Source organism: Aspergillus multicolor (assembly GCF_047715735.1).
Source record: "Aspergillus multicolor strain CBS 133.54 unplaced genomic scaffold BDW74scaffold_23, whole genome shotgun sequence".
NCBI lineage: Eukaryota > Fungi > Ascomycota > Eurotiomycetes > Eurotiales > Aspergillaceae > Aspergillus > Aspergillus multicolor.
The window spans coordinates 61325-79863 of NW_027395974.1; the positions used below are offsets into that span (position 1 = coordinate 61325).

Here is an 18539-nt window from a genome sequence, read left to right on the forward strand (position 1 = left end):
GGCATTGGCATGGCCGGTGATCCACCGGCAAGAATCTCCGACTAAGGCGGCTCGACGAGGTGGAGAAAAAAAATCCATGGTTTTGAAGAATTTATTGTTATTATTCTGCCTCTCACCTCTTCTTCGCTCTCTTTCCGCTTCTCCCATCTGTTTCTCTCGTCGGCCACCTGCTTCATCTCGACCGTTATCCACCATGGCCACCACTACCGAGTTCCCCGCAAGCGACGTCAACAGCTACGACTATGTGATCGTCGGAGGTGGTACTGCCGGCTGCGTTATTGCCAGCCGTCTGGCCCAGTATTTGCCCAACAAGCGCATCCTGCTGATCGAGGCTGGTCCCAGCGACTACATGGATGACCGGGTCCTCAACCTGAGGGAGTGGCTTAACTTGTTGGGAGGAGAGCTGGATTACGACTACCCCACTGTCGAGCAACCGATGGGTATGTCTTTTATCATCGTTCAAGCAGGAATCTGACCTATACAGGTAACAGCCATATCCGCCACTCTCGCGCGAAGGTTCTAGGAGGCTGCTCTAGCCACAACACCCTGATTTCGTTCCGTCCCTTCGAGTATGACTGTAAGCGGTGGGAGAAGCAGGGATGCACAGGGTGGTCCTTTGAGACCTTCACCCGCGTGCTTGATGGCCTGCGCAACACTGTCCAGCCCGTTCACAATCGACACCGTAACCAGTTGTGCAAGGACTGGATCCAGTCGTGCTCGACTGCCATGGACATTCCTGTCATCCACGACTTCAACAAGGAGATTCGCTCCAAGGGTGAACTGACACAGGGTGTAGGCTTCTTTTCGGTCGCCTACAACCCCGATGATGGCCGCCGCAGCAGCGCTAGTGTCGCCTACATCCACCCTATCCTCCGCGGTGAGGAGAAACGCCCCAACCTGACGATCCTCATCAACGCCTGGGTGTCTCGCGTCAACGTGGACGGTGACACCGTCACCGGCGTTGACATTACACTCCAGTCAGGTGCCAAGCACGTCCTTCGCCCTAAGAAGGAGACCATCCTCTGCGCTGGTGCCGTCGATACCCCTCGCCTTATGCTCCATTCCGGTCTGGGTCCCAAGCAGCAGCTGGCCTCTCTTGGAATCCCCGTCTTAAAGGATATTCCCGGTGTCGGTGAGAACCTGCTCGACCACCCCGAGAGTATCATTATCTGGGAGCTCAACCGGCCTGTGCCCCCCAACCAGACTACCATGGACTCTGACGCGGGTATCTTCCTGCGCCGGGAGGCCCCCAATGCTGCTGGCTCCGATGGCCGCGCTGCCGACGTCATGATGCACTGCTACCAGATTCCATTCTGTCTCAACACTGAGCGCCTGGGCTACGATACACCTGTCGATGCTTTTTGCATGACCCCCAACATCCCCCGCCCTCGCTCTCGCGGCCGTCTCTACCTGACCTCATCGGACCCCACCGTCAAGCCTGCCCTGGACTTTCGCTACTTCACTGACCCCGAGGGTTACGATGCCGCCACCATCGTCGCCGGTCTCAAGGCCGCTCGTGAAATTGCCAAGGAGGCTCCCTTCAAGGACTGGATCAAGCGCGAGGTTGCCCCCGGTCCCAAGGTTCAAACCGACGAGGAGCTCTCCGAGTACGGCCGCCGTGTCGCCCACACCGTCTACCACCCCGCTGGAACGACCAAGATGGGCGACGTGACCCGCGATCCCATGGCCGTCGTTGACCCCAAGCTGAAGATTCGCGGCTTGAAGAACGTCCGTATTGCCGATGCCGGTGTTTTCCCTGAAATGCCCACTATCAACCCCATGTTGACTGTCCTGGCTATTGGTGAACGCGCTGCTGAGCTGATTGCCGAGGAGGCTGGCTGGAAGCGCGAGCAGCCCCGGCTGTAGTTTTCTTTTATATCTTGCTCTTTGGACTGGCTCAAAAGGTAGGGGTTGGAGGAATGGGGCGCTTCAGCGCGCTCTACTATGAGGTTTATGATTGACGATTTGGCTTCGTTCTAGGATACCGCCCTTGTATAGGCATAGATAGATAAAAAGACGAATATATAAAAATCGTATAATACATACTTATGTACTCTATCAAACAGAATCAATGCATATCTAAATAATGCAGCATAAAAAAATACAAATTTATGTACTCTATCGAACAAAATCAATTCATATCTAAACAGTGCAGTAGGAATAAAAGCATCATAACATACGTTCTATCAAAAAAAAAAAACAAAAAAAACACATAATAATTGTCACATCAAACTTGACCATCTTTACCAGAATCAAAAATCTTGGACCCGCGCTTCCAGACCTGGTTCACCGTCAGCGTCCGCCCAGAATAAGGATCATCCTCATCACTCAGCACAAGGAGATCCGCATCAGCACCGCTATCCAGCGATCCCTTGACGCCCTCGAGCCCAAGCAGCCGTGCGGGAGTAGCCGAGGCCGCATTCAACGCCTGCGCCGTCGACGCGCCCGACCAACGGCGGAAATTGTTGACGCACTCGATAAGCGTCGCAGAACTGCCGGCGATTTTGTCGGAGCCTTCGAGGGTGAGGCGGGCCCCGGACTTGATGATACGCTCGCCGTTGGTCCAGTCGTAGATGCCGTCGGGGAGACCGCAGAGTTTCATGGCGTCCGTGACGAGAACAAGCCCGTCCGGGTGAGCGTTGTAGGCGATGCGAATGGACGTAGGGTGCAGGTGAATGCCATCGGCAATGATGCCGTAGAATGGGCGACGACAGTGCTCGCTCTGCTGGCCGAGGACGCCAAAAATGCCCGGGTTGCGGTGATAAAAGGGCCGCATAGCGTTGAAGAGGTGAGTGACCATTGCCGCGCCCTGATCGATGGCCGCGAGCGCCTGCTCGTATGTGGCGTCAGAGTGACCGATGGAGTAGATAATGTCGTTGGAGACAATGTGCGGAATAGTGGACATCATCTTGCCGACTTCTGGGGCCGCCGTCATCAGTCGGATGTTTACGGCTAGGTTCTCGCGGCCGTAACACTCGACCAGGTCTTCTGGGCTGCTGGTTGAGCGGAGGACTTCTGTCTTGTGAATGCCGTTGCGGCCGGGACTGAGAAATGGGCCCTCAACGTGTGCGCCGAGCGATTCGGCGCCGTCTTCTGGGCGATGCGTATCCCCTGCTGGCCCGAGGGAAGGGAGCACCTTGTGATAGACCTCTGCGGTTGAGCTGACAACAGTAGGAAGGTAAGAGGTTACGCCAGTCCTAGCGAGGCCCTTGTTGACTACTCGCAGGCCTTCGTCATATTCCTCTTTGGAGGGTTGCGGGATTGAAAAGTCGAAGCCTTGAGCGCCATTCAACTGACAATCGATAAGCCCCGGAGCGAGAATACGATCACCGAGATCGATCACTTCATCAGGTGACAAATGCAGCCCATAGAATGCTTCTTGTGCCCGTAGTATCTTGCCAGACGTTGAATCAATCCAGACATCCTGGTTGACGAGCTCGTCTCCTTTGACTATGCGACAGTTGGTAAATTTGATGACATGGGACTTTGGTGCAGTCTTGCCAGGCATCTTGAGAGAGGCTGTGTTTCAGGCCGGGGATTTATCGAGGAAGAGAAGGCGATTGGCGAAAGGCCGAATCGGTTATATAGACAGTTGAGGCAGCACAAAAGACCGGAAAGCTCTGCCGTGAACCACGGACCAGGCCTATAGGAGGATGAAAAAGACTCCATGTGGTACCTGTCTAGGTGCACAATTGCTGACGGTTTACGCAGTGAAGCCTGATTCCTGACGTTGCTTCATTCCAGAGGCAAGTCAAAGTGGATGTGACGTCGATGTGGCCATAGACACAACCCACGCTTTGAGTCATGGTAGACTTGACCCTCTGGTCTTACCTAATAACAGCAAATCAATTGGCAGTGCTCTGTAGTACTCGATTCTGATGGCTTTCAGAAAAGGTCAAGATAGAGGCCGGAGATAAGCCTCTGTTAGTGGAGGGTTACAGTCCAAGCTTACTGATACACGGGTTACATACATATTACTAGTCAATACCAATGCTTGACCATACTTTACAAAGTCGACCAGCTGATACTGACCAGCGATTTGAATTGGGTTAAACCAAGACAAAGTAGAATTGTAGATTTTATTTTCTGCGGTACAACAAACAAGTTGCTCGAATGTCAACCGTCGGGCGTTCATCTCGCACCTCGGCATGCTGAACCTGAAGTGAGCTGAGGGTGGGCCGTGGAAAGAGCCGGCTCCCCGCATCCGGACATTTCGATGCTACCGTCTCTCTGCTAGTTTAGCCCCCAAGAATCGTTCCAGATTCTGAGGTTAGCCTAGCTCATGAGCTGAGCAAAATTATTGCCCGATTTTTTTTAGGGATTTGGATTTGTAGGCGCACAATCTCTCCTGTCACTGAATCTTCCCTGCACGCGACCTGCTCGTGGCTCCTGCAGGGATTGTTGGAGAAGACCAGTAGCAAACTCAAAAAAGGTCAAGATACTCGAACGCTGCTGTCTCAGTGTCTTATCAACATCAGCCTCGAGTGGAGCGAAACAATCCCACCGTCTCTTCGCTTGAGATAACGGTCTGAGGTTGCTCTTCGCCTGTGTGTTTCTTCTATTTATGCCTCCTCGTGGCCTGTTGTTGTGAAGCCTTGCCTGCTGTCAGTGTCCATCTACTTTACCCCGGATCCAGGTGTCAAACCTTGACCCATCGGAGCACACCTGATCGTCACGACTCCCGATAAGTCGATTCGCTTTCAACTTTTTTTTTTAATCTTCATCTCGCAAGCTATCGCTGTCTCACCTATTAATAATTCTTCGACGCTGCCGACGGAATCCTCCTCTATTTAATTCTTGAATACCTACCTCACTGCATTGTTGGTTCCCGGTTGCTCGCATTCCAAGCCGTCACCCCGGTTGCTGACTTCGGCCTTTGTTCGATATCTCCTTTTCTTTTTCTTTTTTTGTCCACTGTTCTTCTGGAAGCTATTTAACCGCTTGTCCTCGATCAACCTTCAACCACCTTTCTCTCTCGTCAGACATAATGGCAACCGATAACGAGAAAACTGCTCCCTTGAGCACCACCGATCCCGAGGTTCAGCAAGACATCCACGCCCCGCCTGGCAAGCCATGGATGTATAAAAACTTGAAGCTTGGTCCCTTGACCGTGCCGTACTATGCGTCCCCGCAGACCCAGTTGGTTCTCGTCGCTTTTGTTTGCTTTCTCTGCCCAGGCATGTACAATGCCGTCTCTGGTCTTGGAGGCGCTGGTCAGCTTAACCATTCCGACGTCAGTAAATCCAACACCGCCACATACAGTACCTTTGCTGTTGTCGGTTTCTTCGCTGGTTCCATTGCCAATCGCATTGGCTTGCGATTGACTCTTTCCTTTGGTGGTTTTGGTTACACCCTTTACGTTGCTTCTCTTCTGTGCTACAACCATACTTTCAACTCTGGGTTCTTGATCTTTGCTGGTGCCCTGCTTGGTCTTTGTGCCGGTCTGCTATGGTGTGCCCAGGGCGCTGTTATGATGGCCTACCCCGGCGAGAATGAAAAGGGCAAATACATCTCCATTTTCTGGGTCATCTTCAACCTGGGTGGTGTGATTGGAGGCCTCGTAAGTTTATCCTCTTGCCCTCTTACAGACGCTGACTACTGTAGATTCCTCTTGGACAGAATATCCACTCAACCGATCCTGATGCTTCAGTCAATGATGGAACCTACATTGCTTTCATGGTTCTGATGGTTCTCGGCTTTATTCTTGCTTGGGGTCTCGTGGATTCCAAGTACATTGTGCGAAAGGATGGCACACGAGTCATTGCCATCAAAAACCCCACGTGGAAATCGGAACTTCTCGGCCTATGGGAGACTCTTCTGTCCGACTGGTACATTGTCGCTTTCTTCCCCATGTTCCTGGCCAGCAACTGGTTCTACTCCTATCACTTCAACGCCATAAACGGCTCTTACTTCAACACCCGCTCCGCTGCTCTCAACAGTATCCTGTACTGGGCCATGCAAATGGTTGGCGCCTTTTGCTTTGGCCTGATTCTCGACCTGAAATTTCTCAAGCGGCCCGCCCGTGCCAAGCTTGTCTGGTTTCTTCTGTTTGCTCTTACTATGGGCATCTGGGGTGGTGGGTATGCTTTCCAGAAACTCTACACCCGAGAGTCTGCAGGGCGCGACAAGGATTGGGAGCAGAGTGGCTATATTGGACCCATGTTCTTGTACATGTTCTACGGCTTTTATGATGCTGCTTTTCAGACTTGTGCTTACTGGTATGCCATCCTCACTTTTCTTAGGCGAGATGCTAATTTACAGGTTCATGGGATGCTTGTCTAACAACAGCCGCAAACTGGCCAACTTTGCTGGTTTCTACAAGGGAATTCAGTCTGCAGGTGCAGCTATAACCTGGGCGTAAGTGCAATGCTTCCTGTCGCCCGAACACTACTGATCTAATAGGCTGGACTTCAATAACACACCCTACATGAACATGTTTGCTTCCTGCTGGGGCATTCTCTGCGGCTCCCTCTTGGTTGCTGCTCCGATTATTTTCTTCAAGATCAAGGATCACACCGATCTCGAGGATGACCTCAAATTCTCCGACGAGACTGTTGCGGAGGTCACGGGAATTGACGTCGGCGAGCAGACGCGTCACGCCCAGCAGCACAGCGTGCCTGAGAAGAGAAGGTCCTCTGATGCTTGAATACGATCTTCACAGCCGTGATAGTGGTCATGTTTTTTGCTATCTTCCTGCGGCGTGGGGTTCGGTCTAGCATGGGTCGTGCACAGTTTGTCTCAGAGCTGGCGCTTTTATATTTGTCGAATCTTCAGCCGTACATCTCGATACCACATACCCTGTTGGTCATCGATGACCAAACAGTTCTATATTGTTATTCTAATGATGGCCAGTTATCCTGGCATACGGAACATTCTAGTCCATATCTTCTCAACTCTAATGACAATGATTACATGGGGTCTCTAATAACATACGTCCGTTATATACATTTCACGCACATGTCTAATTCAAGTCCCAAAGACCGAACTAGGTGTGGGCGTCGGCAAGGGCACAAACGATTCAGTATGCGTGGGCCACGCAGTCCCGTTTGTAGAATAACCCGGCCAGATCTTCACATTACCTTCGGCAATATCCCAGCCAAACAGAGTGCGGTTGAAGAGCTGCAACGACGCCGCAGGCTGGTAGTACGGAACCTCGTGACCGGCCTCGTAGACCCGAGAGAAGGAAAAGTTGCCATACTCGCGAGTCTCCCCATACTCGACGCCGTCAACCAGGAGAGGAGTGTATCCGGCAGCCTGAAATTGCCTGGAGTGCGGGTGCTTGACGGCAAGGGAAACGGCCTGGCCGCCAAACCAGTTGCAGATGTAGTCTGCATCTCCGTAGATGAGGGTGACGCGGACCGGGTACGTGAGGATCTCCTCGAGGTCCTCGATGAAGTTGGGCCAGACAAAGTCGCCGGTTTGCTGGAAGGCGTAGTAGACTTCATTATTGGACATGGTGTAGTTGATGTTTACGCCGAGGGCATCCATCACCCAGTCTTGTTGCAGGAAGGGTGCGAAGAGGTCCTCGGGGGTGGGATCCTATGACATGGTTAATGATAGTGATAGTGTTGGTTGTGGTTTGACACTTACATCGTATGGGTGGCGGATGTCGTAAACGCCGCGGTTGCCGTAGCTGTAGTATGGCCCTTCTGTGGATGTATAAGCAAGCTGTAATCAAATCCTGAAGGTATACTTACCAACATTATCTCTGCACATGTTGGTCGCCTCTGAACAGAGAGCGTAGTCGGCGAAAGAAGTACGATTTGTGGCTTTGCAGAGAGCGATCTGGTCCTGGCACCCATTGCCCATCTCGTTGGCAAACTTCATATAGTTGTAGACTGTTTCGTTGACCTGTTTACCATGAGCGACAGCTGTCCATCAATCAGGGATACTCACAGCCTTGATGCCGTAGGTGTTGTTCACTGCGAACTCGGGGTAGTGAGGTGCCTAAGTCGGGTCAGCGACATTATGCTGAGCTCCGAAAATTCCGTACCTGAATCGCCTCGTCGATGATACCGTTGATGATACCCAAGGAGTTGAAGTTGAGCTCGATACCCTCGACAGTGCCGTTGCGGATCTTTTGGTTCTGCTCGTAAAAGTGGTTGAAGAACGCTGGCCCGTAGTGCCCTCCGTAGCTCTCAGTCCACAAGCTAAAGTCCTTGGACTTGACAGTACTATCCAGCTGGGGGAGGCCTCCGAGGAAGCCCTGCACGACTTCCCACGCAGCATTTGCGGCAAGCTCCGTGGTATCTAGCTTGTATCAGCCTGGCAACCTTGTATCCTGTTAAAACTTACCGGTCAGGGTAGCGTTGATGGTAGGGTAACGACCCTGGACGCCAGCAAAGGAACCATCTTCCACAATACCGGTGAATGGGTTGAGTGAGCCTTCTTCGATGTCCGCGTACGAGAACCCTATAACTGAGTGAGACACCGGCATTGACACTGACACTGACACATACCGACTCCCAATGGCTGCGAGATGAACAAAAGGTTCGAAACCTCGTTCCACGAGTACGGGTTGATGTAGGTCGTAAGGTTCTCGCTGACAGCGCACGGTCCCAATTCTACAACCTGATCAGTACAATAAGCCACCGATCTATGCATGTAATACCGACCCTCAAAAAGACCGATGAGAGAGTCACTTCCCGGACCGCCGTTAAGCCACAGGGTAATGGGAGCGTTTGCTGGGTCGTGACGAGACTCGAAGAAGTAAAAGAAGGTGTGAGACTCGGGCGACAGATCAACGTATCCGGAGTAGGAGTTGACCCCAGGAGTTGTCTCGCAAACCCCCTCTTTGCCGGGCTCTTTGTATCGGATGGTCACGCCATTGGGGGTCTCAAACTTCTTGACACCAGTTGCGTCCGCAGGTAGCTGTCGCTTGTTGAAGGAAAACCTTGGATGCTCGTCAGCTGCACCCAGCGAGGCAGCAGCCAGAGACAGAACGGAAATCAAGCTAAGACGAGGCATTACGGCTGTCTTCGGGGCGCAAGCTGGAATCCTCAGAGGGCCCAGAGAAAACGGAGGGGGTGACCATTTTATAGTAATAAGTACAGGCAAATGTACCTATTGACTAGCGAGTAGAAGCTAGGCACCTGCATGCGGACAGCTCCTTAACCCCATTCAACGTCCTCGCCGATGCTGGTCTCCGATGATAACGAGGTAGCATGCGGGCCATCTCAATCAGGATGGTGACAACAGAAAGCTCAGGGATCGGATCAGGCCAAGCCAGCCTCGGCCACTCAGCTTGCAGTGCCGCATCGGTAACCTTGCAGATCGCACGTTTTTTGTGACTCGGCCGCAGCCAGGTGAGGGGAGATCAGCGGTGGCAGCATAGTTGAGATGCCGACCTTCCTGAGATAGTTTGGTCAGTTTAGCCTTCATAAGCAGAGTGGGTACTTGTGCAGACCTAGAGGGTTGGACCCAGTAGTAGTCGGACGGGATGGCGATAACTTGATAAGGATGGAGACAGATTTAGATTGAAGGAGACGAGCCGAGGCTAAGACCCAAAACCGCCACCGACATAGAGACGCAAGGCTTGATTTGCTTGGCCAGACTCCAAGCTATACTGGTAAAGTACAAATTTGAATATTAGTATCATTTCTCATATCCGACTTTTAGTAATAACTCTATAGAGACGGTGGTAAGACAATCCCAGCGAACTACGGATAGACTGGAGACCAAGAAGTATAATCCCAAAACCTGACCAAACCCAAACTCCGTCATCCATGCTTCCCACGTGTTAAAACAATAGAATATGTGCAAAAGAAGGCTTCCAATATAAAATATAATGCTTAAAAATGAAAAATTCAGACATTCAGGCTGAGCCCAAGATCCATATCGAGCTTGGGAGCCGCTGCATCAGCCCCAGGTGTTGCCGCAGCGTCGTCGCCCTTGCTCCCAGCATCGAACCCGACCATGTCCGAGAACGTAAATGGAAAGTTTTTGCCGTTTCCGTCAATCGTGAGGGCACCATTTTCCGAAGAGAAGAAATCTGCGCCAGCGTCGTCAAAGTTGATCAAAGCATCAAAATCGTTCTGCGTCACTTCCGCATCGTTGGCCAAATCCATGAGCTGGCTCAGACTCAGTTCGGTGTCGTCAATATTGGGAATGCTGAACGCGTCGCGATGATAGCTCGGGTTGATGTTGTTGGTGCTACCATTTTCGCTACCGTCAGAAGGCGGCGGAGTAGAGGCGGCAAAATCTTGTTGAGCTTCATCCACCAAGTTCAATGTCAAATCCGCAGCCGAGCCAGTCTTAGGGTAAGTAAGATCTGGGATCTTTTGGGAAAGAGAATCCGGAGGCGGCGTCAATGCTGCTCCTGCGCCAGTACTGTTTGAATTCTGAGGTACGGTGAGTTGAATTCCGGCCTTTCTGATTGCAGCCTCCAAGAATGAGGTTGCAAAGTCGGCTGACGCATAAATCTCTCTTAAACGCTGGAGAATGCGCATACATTGGTAGAAACGTTGTAAGCTGGTCATGCGGACGTTCTGGTCGCTGGACTTGATGTCTAGAAGATGGATAATGACGGCAGGGAGAAGGACTGTGACACCAGTAGTGGGGAAATAGCGAGTCAGGTCCAGACTGTGTAGGTCTTGGGCGATATTCGTAATCTCAATCGCAGCGAACCGAACCTTGTTGCGAGACATGTCTTGCAACTCGGTGTCCATTGAGGGAAAAGGCACAGCGGGAAGGACCTGAGGTCGATGTAGAGCACTTGAAGTTGTCAAGTACACCATTTTGAGTAAAGCTCGGTGGGAATGCAAGACCTCTTCAGCCTCACTCAGTTTTGCTGGCGCTGCAGGGGAGTACTGAATCTCAGATGGAAGATGGGCCAGCCAATCCTCCAGCTCCTGATCACATCGTCGAACCTCAAAAGTTTCTGCTGCTGACTTCTTGGGCACCAGCATCATGGTAGTCTCCATAGTGCCACCAAACTTGTGGCTCAAGACAGAGTACTGAGCAGAAAGGACGTGGCTAACACAGAGACAGAGCTTCGCCTTTTCGATAAACATCGACGCAAGCTCTCGTTGGTGGGCGACACTTTGAAGTATTTCTGAATTCCCCACCATATTCACAATCTCGGAAGAGAATGGGTGGAACTCAAAGTCATCAAGTGTTAGCATAGGAACGTCACAATCGTCATCCTTGACGCGCATGGGACGTCTCATTCCCAAAGCGATCAAGCGATCACGAGTATAAGTGCTCCACCAGATGCGTTTCCACATGCGCTGGCGCCGAACGTCCATACGGGAGTTTGCGGGATCACGATGTAAACCAATGGTGTGAGCGAGAGACAGACTGACACCCATCCAATGCCAGGTGTCTTTTTGATCATCTGGAGTCTCATACCAATAAGTCATTAACAAAAGGGATTGGACAAGCGAGATACGGTCGACCTCGTAGTCAAAATCGTATAGTAACCTTGCACGCTGGAAGAACGCTTTTCGAGCCGATTTTCGTGACGGGTATCCCGCAGCTTGGAGGTGCTTCAGATCGATAAAGGCTGTACCCGCAAACATGACAGCCTGGAAGAGCAAGAGGCTCATCCTACCCTGGCTCTTGGCGATGGTTTGCAAAAAGTCTTCCAAATCCAAAAGAGGCATGTATGTATGCACATAGTGGATATAAGCCTTGAGCAATTCATTGCGCAGCGTGACATCAGGCACTGTCAGTGCTCCTTTCATGGCGAGGTAATCAATATCTTCCTTTTGTAGCCGGGTCGGTAAGCCTCGGATGTAGTCCGGTAGCACAATGCCAGCGGACCGGCTGCCGACGAGCAATTGCTGAATCTCGGTTGTGACTTGAGTTGGCATCGATGGCACCAAAGGCATGCGTTTTCGAAAGCGGTCTCCTGGGTCGACTCGGTTGACTTGGCTCTGATCTGTAGATGACTTAGCACCAGTTTTTTACTTATACGAAGTACGCACATAGTAAATGAGGCATATGCTGCCCTTGCTCCATATCCACAGAGCCCTGGGATGGGGATGTTGGCGCCACATGCGAAATTGCATGGGTCTCCCCAAACCCTCCAAAAAGTGCGCCATCATCAAGAATCTCGGCAGGCGACTGCGAAAGCTGAGGATTAGAGAGCTCGGTGTCGACTCGAGATTTCCTAAATACAGTCAGCTTCTCCATGCTGGGACTTGGCATCAAACGCACTTTCTCCGCTTGCTTTCTGTAACCACGCATTCTACTTGATCCAGCCGACAATTTGTGCAAGGTGAGCCATTTTCTACCACATCGCACCGGACCTTGCGTGCGCGACAGCAGCAGCAGGCTTTTGAAGCTCGTCTCTTCACCTGACGGGCGTTAGCGGAGAGTCCCGCTGTCGATGCCTTGCGCTTGTTTTTAGGGTCCGTCTCGATAGCCGGATTTGAGGAAGCAGGAGAATCAGTCATAATGCGCGAGACAAGTCGACCGGGGGCTGCCAAAGGACGAGTCAATTGGTATAGTAAGTGATGAAAAAAGAGGAGGGATATGAGGGAGCGTGATGCGACAGTAACCGCATAAAATAAGAATATAATCAATAGTTAAGAGGGGAGAGTTTTCTTTCGTATAGAAGCTTATGGTTTTTTAGTATAGAGTCACGTTGCCAGCGTCATCCGTCGTCCAAAGATCGAAAATCGAGACAAGACCGGGGCCATGGGGAAGAAGAGGTTTAAGTAGAGTACTCGTAACAAGAACAGAAGGTGCTTTCCACTCGACCGTCAGGAGGCGTTAGCGTTGGGGGACTCATCATCCCCCAGATCCACTTTGTTGCCATTGAGTATTTGCTGCTCCCCCAGACCAGGACCAGAACCGCTGAAAGCCTGAACCAGAGCTTCGACGATTGACTGTTTGCGCCTAGCGCCGGCCATCGCAGTATAAATTACCTCACCAGACTAAGGTCCAAGGGCGGGCCAAGTTCGGCGGGGGGCCTGTGGCATGTCTGGCGGCCACTCACTGCTGCTGCTTACCCATACTAGGCCCGCCCTCTCTTACTCTCTCCACCAATTACCGCTCGCTGATAATCCTCCACAGTCAAAGATTGCCTTTCTTGGCCAAGTAAATGAAAATCATGCAGCCGCTCAACCCACATTATTCTTCCCCACCACGTTCGACGGAAGCAACGACTCCCCATATCCGCGTTCGGCCCGGTCACGTTGGCTCTCTAGCCACCACACGCAATCTGCAGTAAGAGAGTGAACGAATAGCATCTCCGTCATTGGTCGTTGATAATTTCATGCCGGAAAGACTGTGGTATATTATCATGGATTACTTCTGGCAGAAGGGCTGCTGCCTCATGCTCAAGGCACGTCGGAAAAGATTCCGTACTTTCACTATTGGTCATTGGTCAACTGCAAGCTTCGGCCTCGACTCCGGGGCCGTTTAAATTACTCATTCAGAATCGTCTAGCCAGATCCGAGTATCAGGAACTGACCGTCAAGTTCGTCAACCTATACCGACTGCTATACAGAGACGATGTTCATAGTTCTTGACAAGGCAGGGTCCTGGCCGTCATGAGCCGAGGTCCGCACTGCGCAGGGAAGCCAAGCGGTCCGGACTCCGGAATCCTGTCCACGACATTGAACTTGCACACCCGCAAAAAAAAGCCCTCGAAACGAATGCAAGGTCTGTGCAAACCTGCAAGGCCCTGGGCTTGCTAGCATTATCAAGGCGACAAACCTTGCATGGGGCATAATTTATTGGCCAGGGCCGGAACTGCGACCGGCAAGCCGTCTTTTGACGAGCAGAGAACTCGGAATCATTTGTCCCCAGTTCAACCCAATAAGTGGCTGCTGGGCTTTGAGTTTGGCGTTCACAATTCCTTACATCTCTCGCAGGGCTGGTCGTCTCTCGCAGGGCTGGTATAAAGCTCGCTTGGAGTCTTGGACAAGCACCCCGCCAACTGCCTGGTATAGACTAGAGCCGATAGATGGGACCCTCAGCCAGCAGCGACCCACTGTCAGCTGGACTGGATCACTGGAGATGACCTCCAAGGTTTCAGATGGAGCTCGAACGACCAGAAAATGTCGCACCAGGGTACCGCGGCTTTGCAGGAAATCGGCAGACTGCAGTGCTATGGAATCGCCTAATGACTCGGATGGCCATTCCAATGTTATCAGACCAAGCAAGCGGCAGGAACAGCGTGCCTGGCCTTACGGGTGTAAGATATAGATTGTTGTCTCGTGCACTGTTGACTCTTAGAACTTGGAAAGCCCAAGCCACGTGAGGAGTAGCGCCGATAGTCGGAGGAATCCAGTCCGACTTAGCAAGCAGGATCACCGCATGAGCTTGAAGTCGGCTACATGGTCGGCTATTTTCGAGGATTATCATTACGTCTGACATCATACCTTCTGGGTGATGTACGGATGGACGATCCACAGTTAAAAGTCTCGACTCTTGAACATTTTCGTCAAGATGAAGAGCAGTTCATAAATGACTTTCTTTTTTGTCACATGAATCGCGCAGCGTGAAAAAGATGAATATATCCGAACTACGGAGTACTCCAGTCCATGCAGCGTTGCGACATACTACTTACCACAAACATCAGGATTCCTGCTGAAAACTCCGCGCATCACGAGCCCAAGTCAAATTTTGACGGCAACCTGGACTCTGGCAAGTAACCGAAAACCTCTGCGCCAATCACGCGTCTTGATGTGGAACTCAAAGGAGATTGCACATCGAATTTTCGAGCTTCCCCAAGTTCCCCGTGAAATCCCCGTGAAATCCCCCGTAAAAATCCCTCGTGTCCGAATTTCTCCATCAGGCGTCTTGGCTTCGACATGTCGCAGATGCCGTGGAGTTGGCCACGGGAAGGACTGGAGATCCGGAGAATATGGAGACAGACAGGTGCCTGAAGAGAGGCGGCTAAGTTCAGCTCCCCAGAATGATCTCCGCCCCCAATGACGACAACCTTTGACGGTCTACTCCGTACACTCACAAGCCACAATTATTTACGAGGTATCGGCATCGAGGCCAGCTGCATCGGACATCACCCCGAGACTGACGACGCATCTTCCCGGCCCGATTCCCTGCACGATTGCGCGAAACGCATTACTATCGAGTCCCCGCAGTCGCAGGCACTAGGGTCAAGGTCATAGCTCATCCGGGCGCTTCCTACCCCTCCAAGCTTCTTATCATTCAGCTTTGAGCATACGGGATACCATATTATTATTCCATGAGGCCGCTGACTCGTCTCATGTCCGACGCCACCCCCGTACCAAGTTTCTCCTGCCCCTCGACCACACCTGCTGAGAAAGCAAGCACGACTCAGGCGAGAGGAACACTGAACCAACCAAAGCTACCAAAACTGGTCTCGTGCTCAGTTGCAGGCCTCCAGCGCCCCTTTGTTCCTACCTCGCACAGTCGTATACTCTCTGAACACCGTAAGCCGTAAGGAATCAAACTCCAGCTCCGTTCTGCTTGCCCCGCCGCATACCATCGGCGACTCCGTCCCAATGCGGGTTACACCCTCTGGCCTGCAGCGGAGTGCTGTGGCTGTGACGGAGCTGGACTCGATCGAATTCGAGTCAGCGAAGGACGCGGGGTAGTGTTAAGTGCGGGGGACGTCGAACCTGCCAACTGTCAGCCCCACACAGTTCTAGCAGGACTACTACCGTACTACAGAAAGCCTGGGCTTGAGTTAATCTTGGGTAGTATCGATCAAAGCCGATGTTGGATTATTGTCTCATTCTCCTGGATCTGTGGATCGTGCCGTCTCAGCCTGACAGCGGGCTCCTTCGTCACACTTTGAGGATGCCAGGGAGCAAGAACTTTATAGAGGATCACCAAGGAATTACTGTCGCATGATATAATTATTGGTACAGTAGGTAGTGACATTGACTTTTAATGTAGGTGGGACATATTATGATGAATGGCTTGCAACACTGCATTGTTCTGACGTAAATATATCTTGGCGCCTAGGAGAGCCAAACCTCCAACGCTTTCTAACGCCTACACTTGGAGACGATGTTCAAGTTTGTGAGTGAACCTCTTCAATTGAAAATAGTAATGTCCTAAACAAGAAAAACAAACAAACAAAACAAAGCGTTCGGGGGATATCTCGACTTGCAACCAAACCCGTCCTATGTACCATGACCCAATCCGATATAAACTAATAAAAAACAGCAAAGCAAAAGGGGCATAACATCGTAAAAGTACGCAAGTCATCGTTGACCCTCCGTTCACGCGCCACCGCCACGGCCCATTCGTTCAATTGAGCCCATGATGCCACTCCGACCGGGCGTGAAAACAGCAATACCGGATTTGCCGGCGCTGGTTCCTCGCACATGCCGACCTGCCGGTGCGCCGAAGCGTGGGATTCTCTTTTCACCGTGGCTAGAGCTAGAGCCGGAGCTTGAGCTTGGACCACGGAGTCCGCTGGAGCTGCTGCGGATCTTATGTTCAGCATTTTCAACTGGAGGAAGTTGCTCGAGAACAGGCTCCGGCGTCATCTCCTCATTCTTGATTGGCGGTGGCGATGGAGCAGGTTGCTGGTTCTGCATTGACAGCCACTCCTCCACAAGAGCGACGAGATCGCCCTTTTCCGTTCGTTCTGCCTTGAGGTCGGCACGCAATTGCTCGGCATCACCCTTGAGAGCTGTGATTTCCTGCTGAAGGCCAGTGATTTGCGCCTGAAGAACATGCTTCTCCGCTTCGTGCTCTTCATTCTCACGAGCGATCATGCCGGCATCAGGGCGTGAGGATTCTTGCAAGGCGGCATCGCGTTCGGCCTTGATCTGCTCACATTCATCGTTCGCAGCCTTGAACTTCTTCTCGGCTTCACGGAGACGTTTCTCCCAGCGTGCCTCGTAGCTCTTTTTGAGAGCCGCAACCTTGGTCTCGTGCTTTTCCTTGTACAGGGAGTGGAGATCACGAGCAACCTTTTCGACTGCATCCTGAATCTCCTTTGCGGTCTCTTCAGCTGTCTTTGCTGGCGAAATGGCAGTTTCGGATGCCATATGTTCACATACCACAGACTTGCGCGCTGCAGTAAGCTGAGATTCGAGTTCGACTATGCGGTGTTCAAGCTGCTCTTTGTGCTTCTCAGTCTCAACATTTTTCTTCTGCAAGCGCTCCCGCTCCTGTTCTCCCTCGAGTATATCTCCCTTGACAGTCCGTAGCACGTCTTCCATTTCTCGGCCCCTTCGCTGCCACTCCGCCTGTTCAAGCTCCAGAGTCTCCTTACGGGCAGCCTCGTTACGAACCTCTTCCAGTGCCTCCCCAACACGACGTTCAGCATCGGAAACGGCTTTCTTGAGACTGGAAACCTCGGCTTCTTTTCCGCTAAGAGTGGCCTTGAGAGAGGAAATTTCCGACAAAAAGTTTGATTTCAGAGTCTCTAGTTCTCGAGGAGTCACAGTCGGGATGGACCGAGGGGTAGGAGCCGCAGGAATGTCAAAATCCAAGAGGCTTGTTTTTGCGGGTGACCTTGGGTTCTTCAAAGGCGATCGTCGTGATGGCGAGTACCTATCCTGTTGCTGCATGATATACCTCTGGCGACGGGGATACAGATCGATACTATCAGTAAAATCAAGCAAGTTTGGAGTTTCGCTTGGTTTCGGGTAATTTCTTTCTCTTTTTCTGGGAGTGGGCGAGCAAGTAGAAAAGCTCAATTTCTTTGGCGATGGAGTCGCTGGCTTGTTATTATTGGCGTCGGCATCACCGGGAAAGTCTGGTAGGGGTCGCGGGCTTTTGAACGGAGAACCCCCGCGCAGGTTTGCAAAGGCCGTCATATCTACATTAGGGACTGCAGAGAACGTACTAAAGCAGGTGTCGTCCATAGGATCGTGTGTGTCCTCGTCGTCAATCGTGGCGTCATTTGTCTCATCGGCATCTGCTGGAGAGGTCTCTTCATCTCCCTCGCGAAGAACAGTACTCATACCTTCGTGCCGCTTGTCCTGTCCCGTAACATCGTCGACATAGATATCAACCTCTCGAGCGTTATTCCGAGTTGCTGATCTTTTGTGCCTATCATTCTCTTCACCTTCGATATCATCAGGCCCGAAAGACCGCTTCATCGGAGTCGTGGCGTTATTCAACGTTTGGTATTTTCGTAGCATTTGCATGTCAACCGTATCATCTCTTCCATCGGGTCGAAAGGGTGAGCTCTGGAGGTCGTGTACGGATAATACGTCTTCATTTTCTTCAGCCCGTGTCTCGTAACCTGCACCACCGTAACCAAAGCTTTGGCGAACCTCAGTATCCAAAAGTCGCTTCGGACTGAAAAGCGGGTTCTCTATCTCGAGGCTGGCAGTCAATGGGCTATCAGAGCTTCCAAGCTTTTCCCTGGCATTCTCAAAGTGTGACGAAGGAGCTCGCGAATTCTGCTGAGAATCCGCCAACGGAGAAAGAGGATTGGACATGATCGATTCGAATGAGGAAAGAGAAGTATCTGAGTATAATGGATTAAGAAGAGGAGACCACAAAGCAATTGCTCAACAAGCACAACTAGCAGCTGCTTCGTGTAGCAGACTGTTGTTGTTGCTGCAAGGAAAGTTCTGTTGCTGGGGATGTAGTCCAAAACAAACACCAAAAGCGGGTCCATAAGTAGAGCG

The 18539-nt window shown here is 51.6% G+C and overlaps 6 protein-coding genes across 6 annotated transcripts; 2 read left to right on the forward strand and 4 right to left on the reverse strand.

Annotated features, from left to right (window-relative positions):
• Window positions 1-193: 193 nt before the first annotated feature.
• On the forward strand, window positions 194-1866 carry BDW74DRAFT_169425 (GMC family oxidoreductase; the record flags this gene model as incomplete). The annotated part of the gene is made up of 2 exons (XM_073726989.1): window positions 194-440; window positions 485-1866. The coding sequence occupies 2 exons, from the start codon at window positions 194-196 to the stop codon at window positions 1864-1866; spliced, it is 1629 nt and encodes a 542-aa protein (XP_073581225.1).
• Window positions 1867-2020: 154 nt separating this feature from the next.
• Window positions 2021-3870, reverse strand: BDW74DRAFT_59833 (N-acetylglucosamine-6-phosphate deacetylase). Its single transcript, XM_073733255.1, has one exon. It carries the CDS (start codon window positions 3506-3508, stop codon window positions 2228-2230), a length of 1281 nt encoding a protein of 426 aa, XP_073581226.1. The 5' UTR covers window positions 3509-3870; the 3' UTR covers window positions 2021-2227.
• A 726-nt stretch (window positions 3871-4596) lies between these two features.
• BDW74DRAFT_59931 (unc-93 family MFS transporter) lies at window positions 4597-6806 on the forward strand. Its single transcript, XM_073733256.1, has 4 exons — window positions 4597-5560; window positions 5620-6218; window positions 6262-6357; window positions 6403-6806. Exons 1-4 carry the CDS (start codon window positions 4988-4990, stop codon window positions 6644-6646), a joined length of 1512 nt encoding a protein of 503 aa, XP_073581227.1. The 5' UTR covers window positions 4597-4987; the 3' UTR covers window positions 6647-6806.
• Window positions 6807-6932: 126 nt separating this feature from the next.
• BDW74DRAFT_157917 (S10 family peptidase) lies at window positions 6933-9402 on the reverse strand. The gene is made up of 8 exons (XM_073725215.1): window positions 8616-9402; window positions 8460-8564; window positions 8296-8412; window positions 7994-8250; window positions 7897-7947; window positions 7698-7851; window positions 7591-7649; window positions 6933-7539 (listed from the first exon to the last, which is right to left on the reverse strand). Exons 1-8 carry the CDS (start codon window positions 8965-8967, stop codon window positions 6967-6969), a joined length of 1668 nt encoding a protein of 555 aa, XP_073581228.1. The 5' UTR covers window positions 8968-9402; the 3' UTR covers window positions 6933-6966.
• A 180-nt stretch (window positions 9403-9582) lies between these two features.
• On the reverse strand, window positions 9583-12787 carry farB1 (putative C6 transcription factor (Ctf1B)). The gene is made up of 3 exons (XM_073725216.1): window positions 12160-12787; window positions 11928-12112; window positions 9583-11881 (listed from the first exon to the last, which is right to left on the reverse strand). The coding sequence occupies exons 1-3, from the start codon at window positions 12396-12398 to the stop codon at window positions 9807-9809; spliced, it is 2499 nt and encodes an 832-aa protein (XP_073581229.1). The 5' UTR covers window positions 12399-12787; the 3' UTR covers window positions 9583-9806.
• Window positions 12788-15912: 3125 nt separating this feature from the next.
• On the reverse strand, window positions 15913-18453 carry BDW74DRAFT_157924 (uncharacterized protein). Its single transcript, XM_073725217.1, has one exon. The coding sequence runs from the start codon at window positions 18345-18347 to the stop codon at window positions 16167-16169; it is 2181 nt and encodes a 726-aa protein (XP_073581230.1). The 5' UTR covers window positions 18348-18453; the 3' UTR covers window positions 15913-16166.
• Between the last annotated feature and the right edge of the window lie 86 nt (window positions 18454-18539).

What these genes read in the sequence shown, in the direction of transcription:
- BDW74DRAFT_59931 (XM_073733256.1), top strand. Translation starts at nt 4,988, where the DNA reads ATGGCAACCGATAACGAGAAAACTGCTCCCTTGAGCACCACCGATCCC. An exon ending in GTGGTGTGATTGGAGGCCTC is followed by an intron (nt 5,561 to 5,619) that starts GTAAGTTTATCC and finishes CCTCTTGGACAG; the next exon opens with AATATCCACTCAACCGATCC. An exon ending in GGTGCAGCTATAACCTGGGC is followed by an intron (nt 6,358 to 6,402) that starts GTAAGTGCAATG and finishes CTGATCTAATAG; the next exon opens with GCTGGACTTCAATAACACAC.
- BDW74DRAFT_157924 (XM_073725217.1), bottom strand. Translation starts at nt 18,347, where the DNA reads ATGTCCAATCCTCTTTCTCCGTTGGCGGATTCTCAGCAGAATTCGCGA.
- BDW74DRAFT_157917 (XM_073725215.1), bottom strand. Translation starts at nt 8,967, where the DNA reads ATGCCTCGTCTTAGCTTGATTTCCGTTCTGTCTCTGGCTGCTGCCTCG. An exon ending in TCTCATCGGTCTTTTTGAGG is followed by an intron (nt 8,565 to 8,615) that starts GTCGGTATTACA and finishes ATCAGGTTGTAG; the next exon opens with AATTGGGACCGTGCGCTGTC. An exon ending in ACATCCGCCACCCATACGAT is followed by an intron (nt 7,540 to 7,590) that starts GTAAGTGTCAAA and finishes ACCATGTCATAG; the next exon opens with GATCCCACCCCCGAGGACCT.
- farB1 (XM_073725216.1), bottom strand. Translation starts at nt 12,398, where the DNA reads ATGACTGATTCTCCTGCTTCCTCAAATCCGGCTATCGAGACGGACCCT. An exon ending in ACAGAAAGCAAGCGGAGAAA is followed by an intron (nt 12,113 to 12,159) that starts GTGCGTTTGATG and finishes GACTGTATTTAG; the next exon opens with GAAATCTCGAGTCGACACCG. An exon ending in GCATATGCCTCATTTACTAT is followed by an intron (nt 11,882 to 11,927) that starts GTGCGTACTTCG and finishes AGTCATCTACAG; the next exon opens with ATCAGAGCCAAGTCAACCGA.
- BDW74DRAFT_59833 (XM_073733255.1), bottom strand. Translation starts at nt 3,508, where the DNA reads ATGCCTGGCAAGACTGCACCAAAGTCCCATGTCATCAAATTTACCAAC.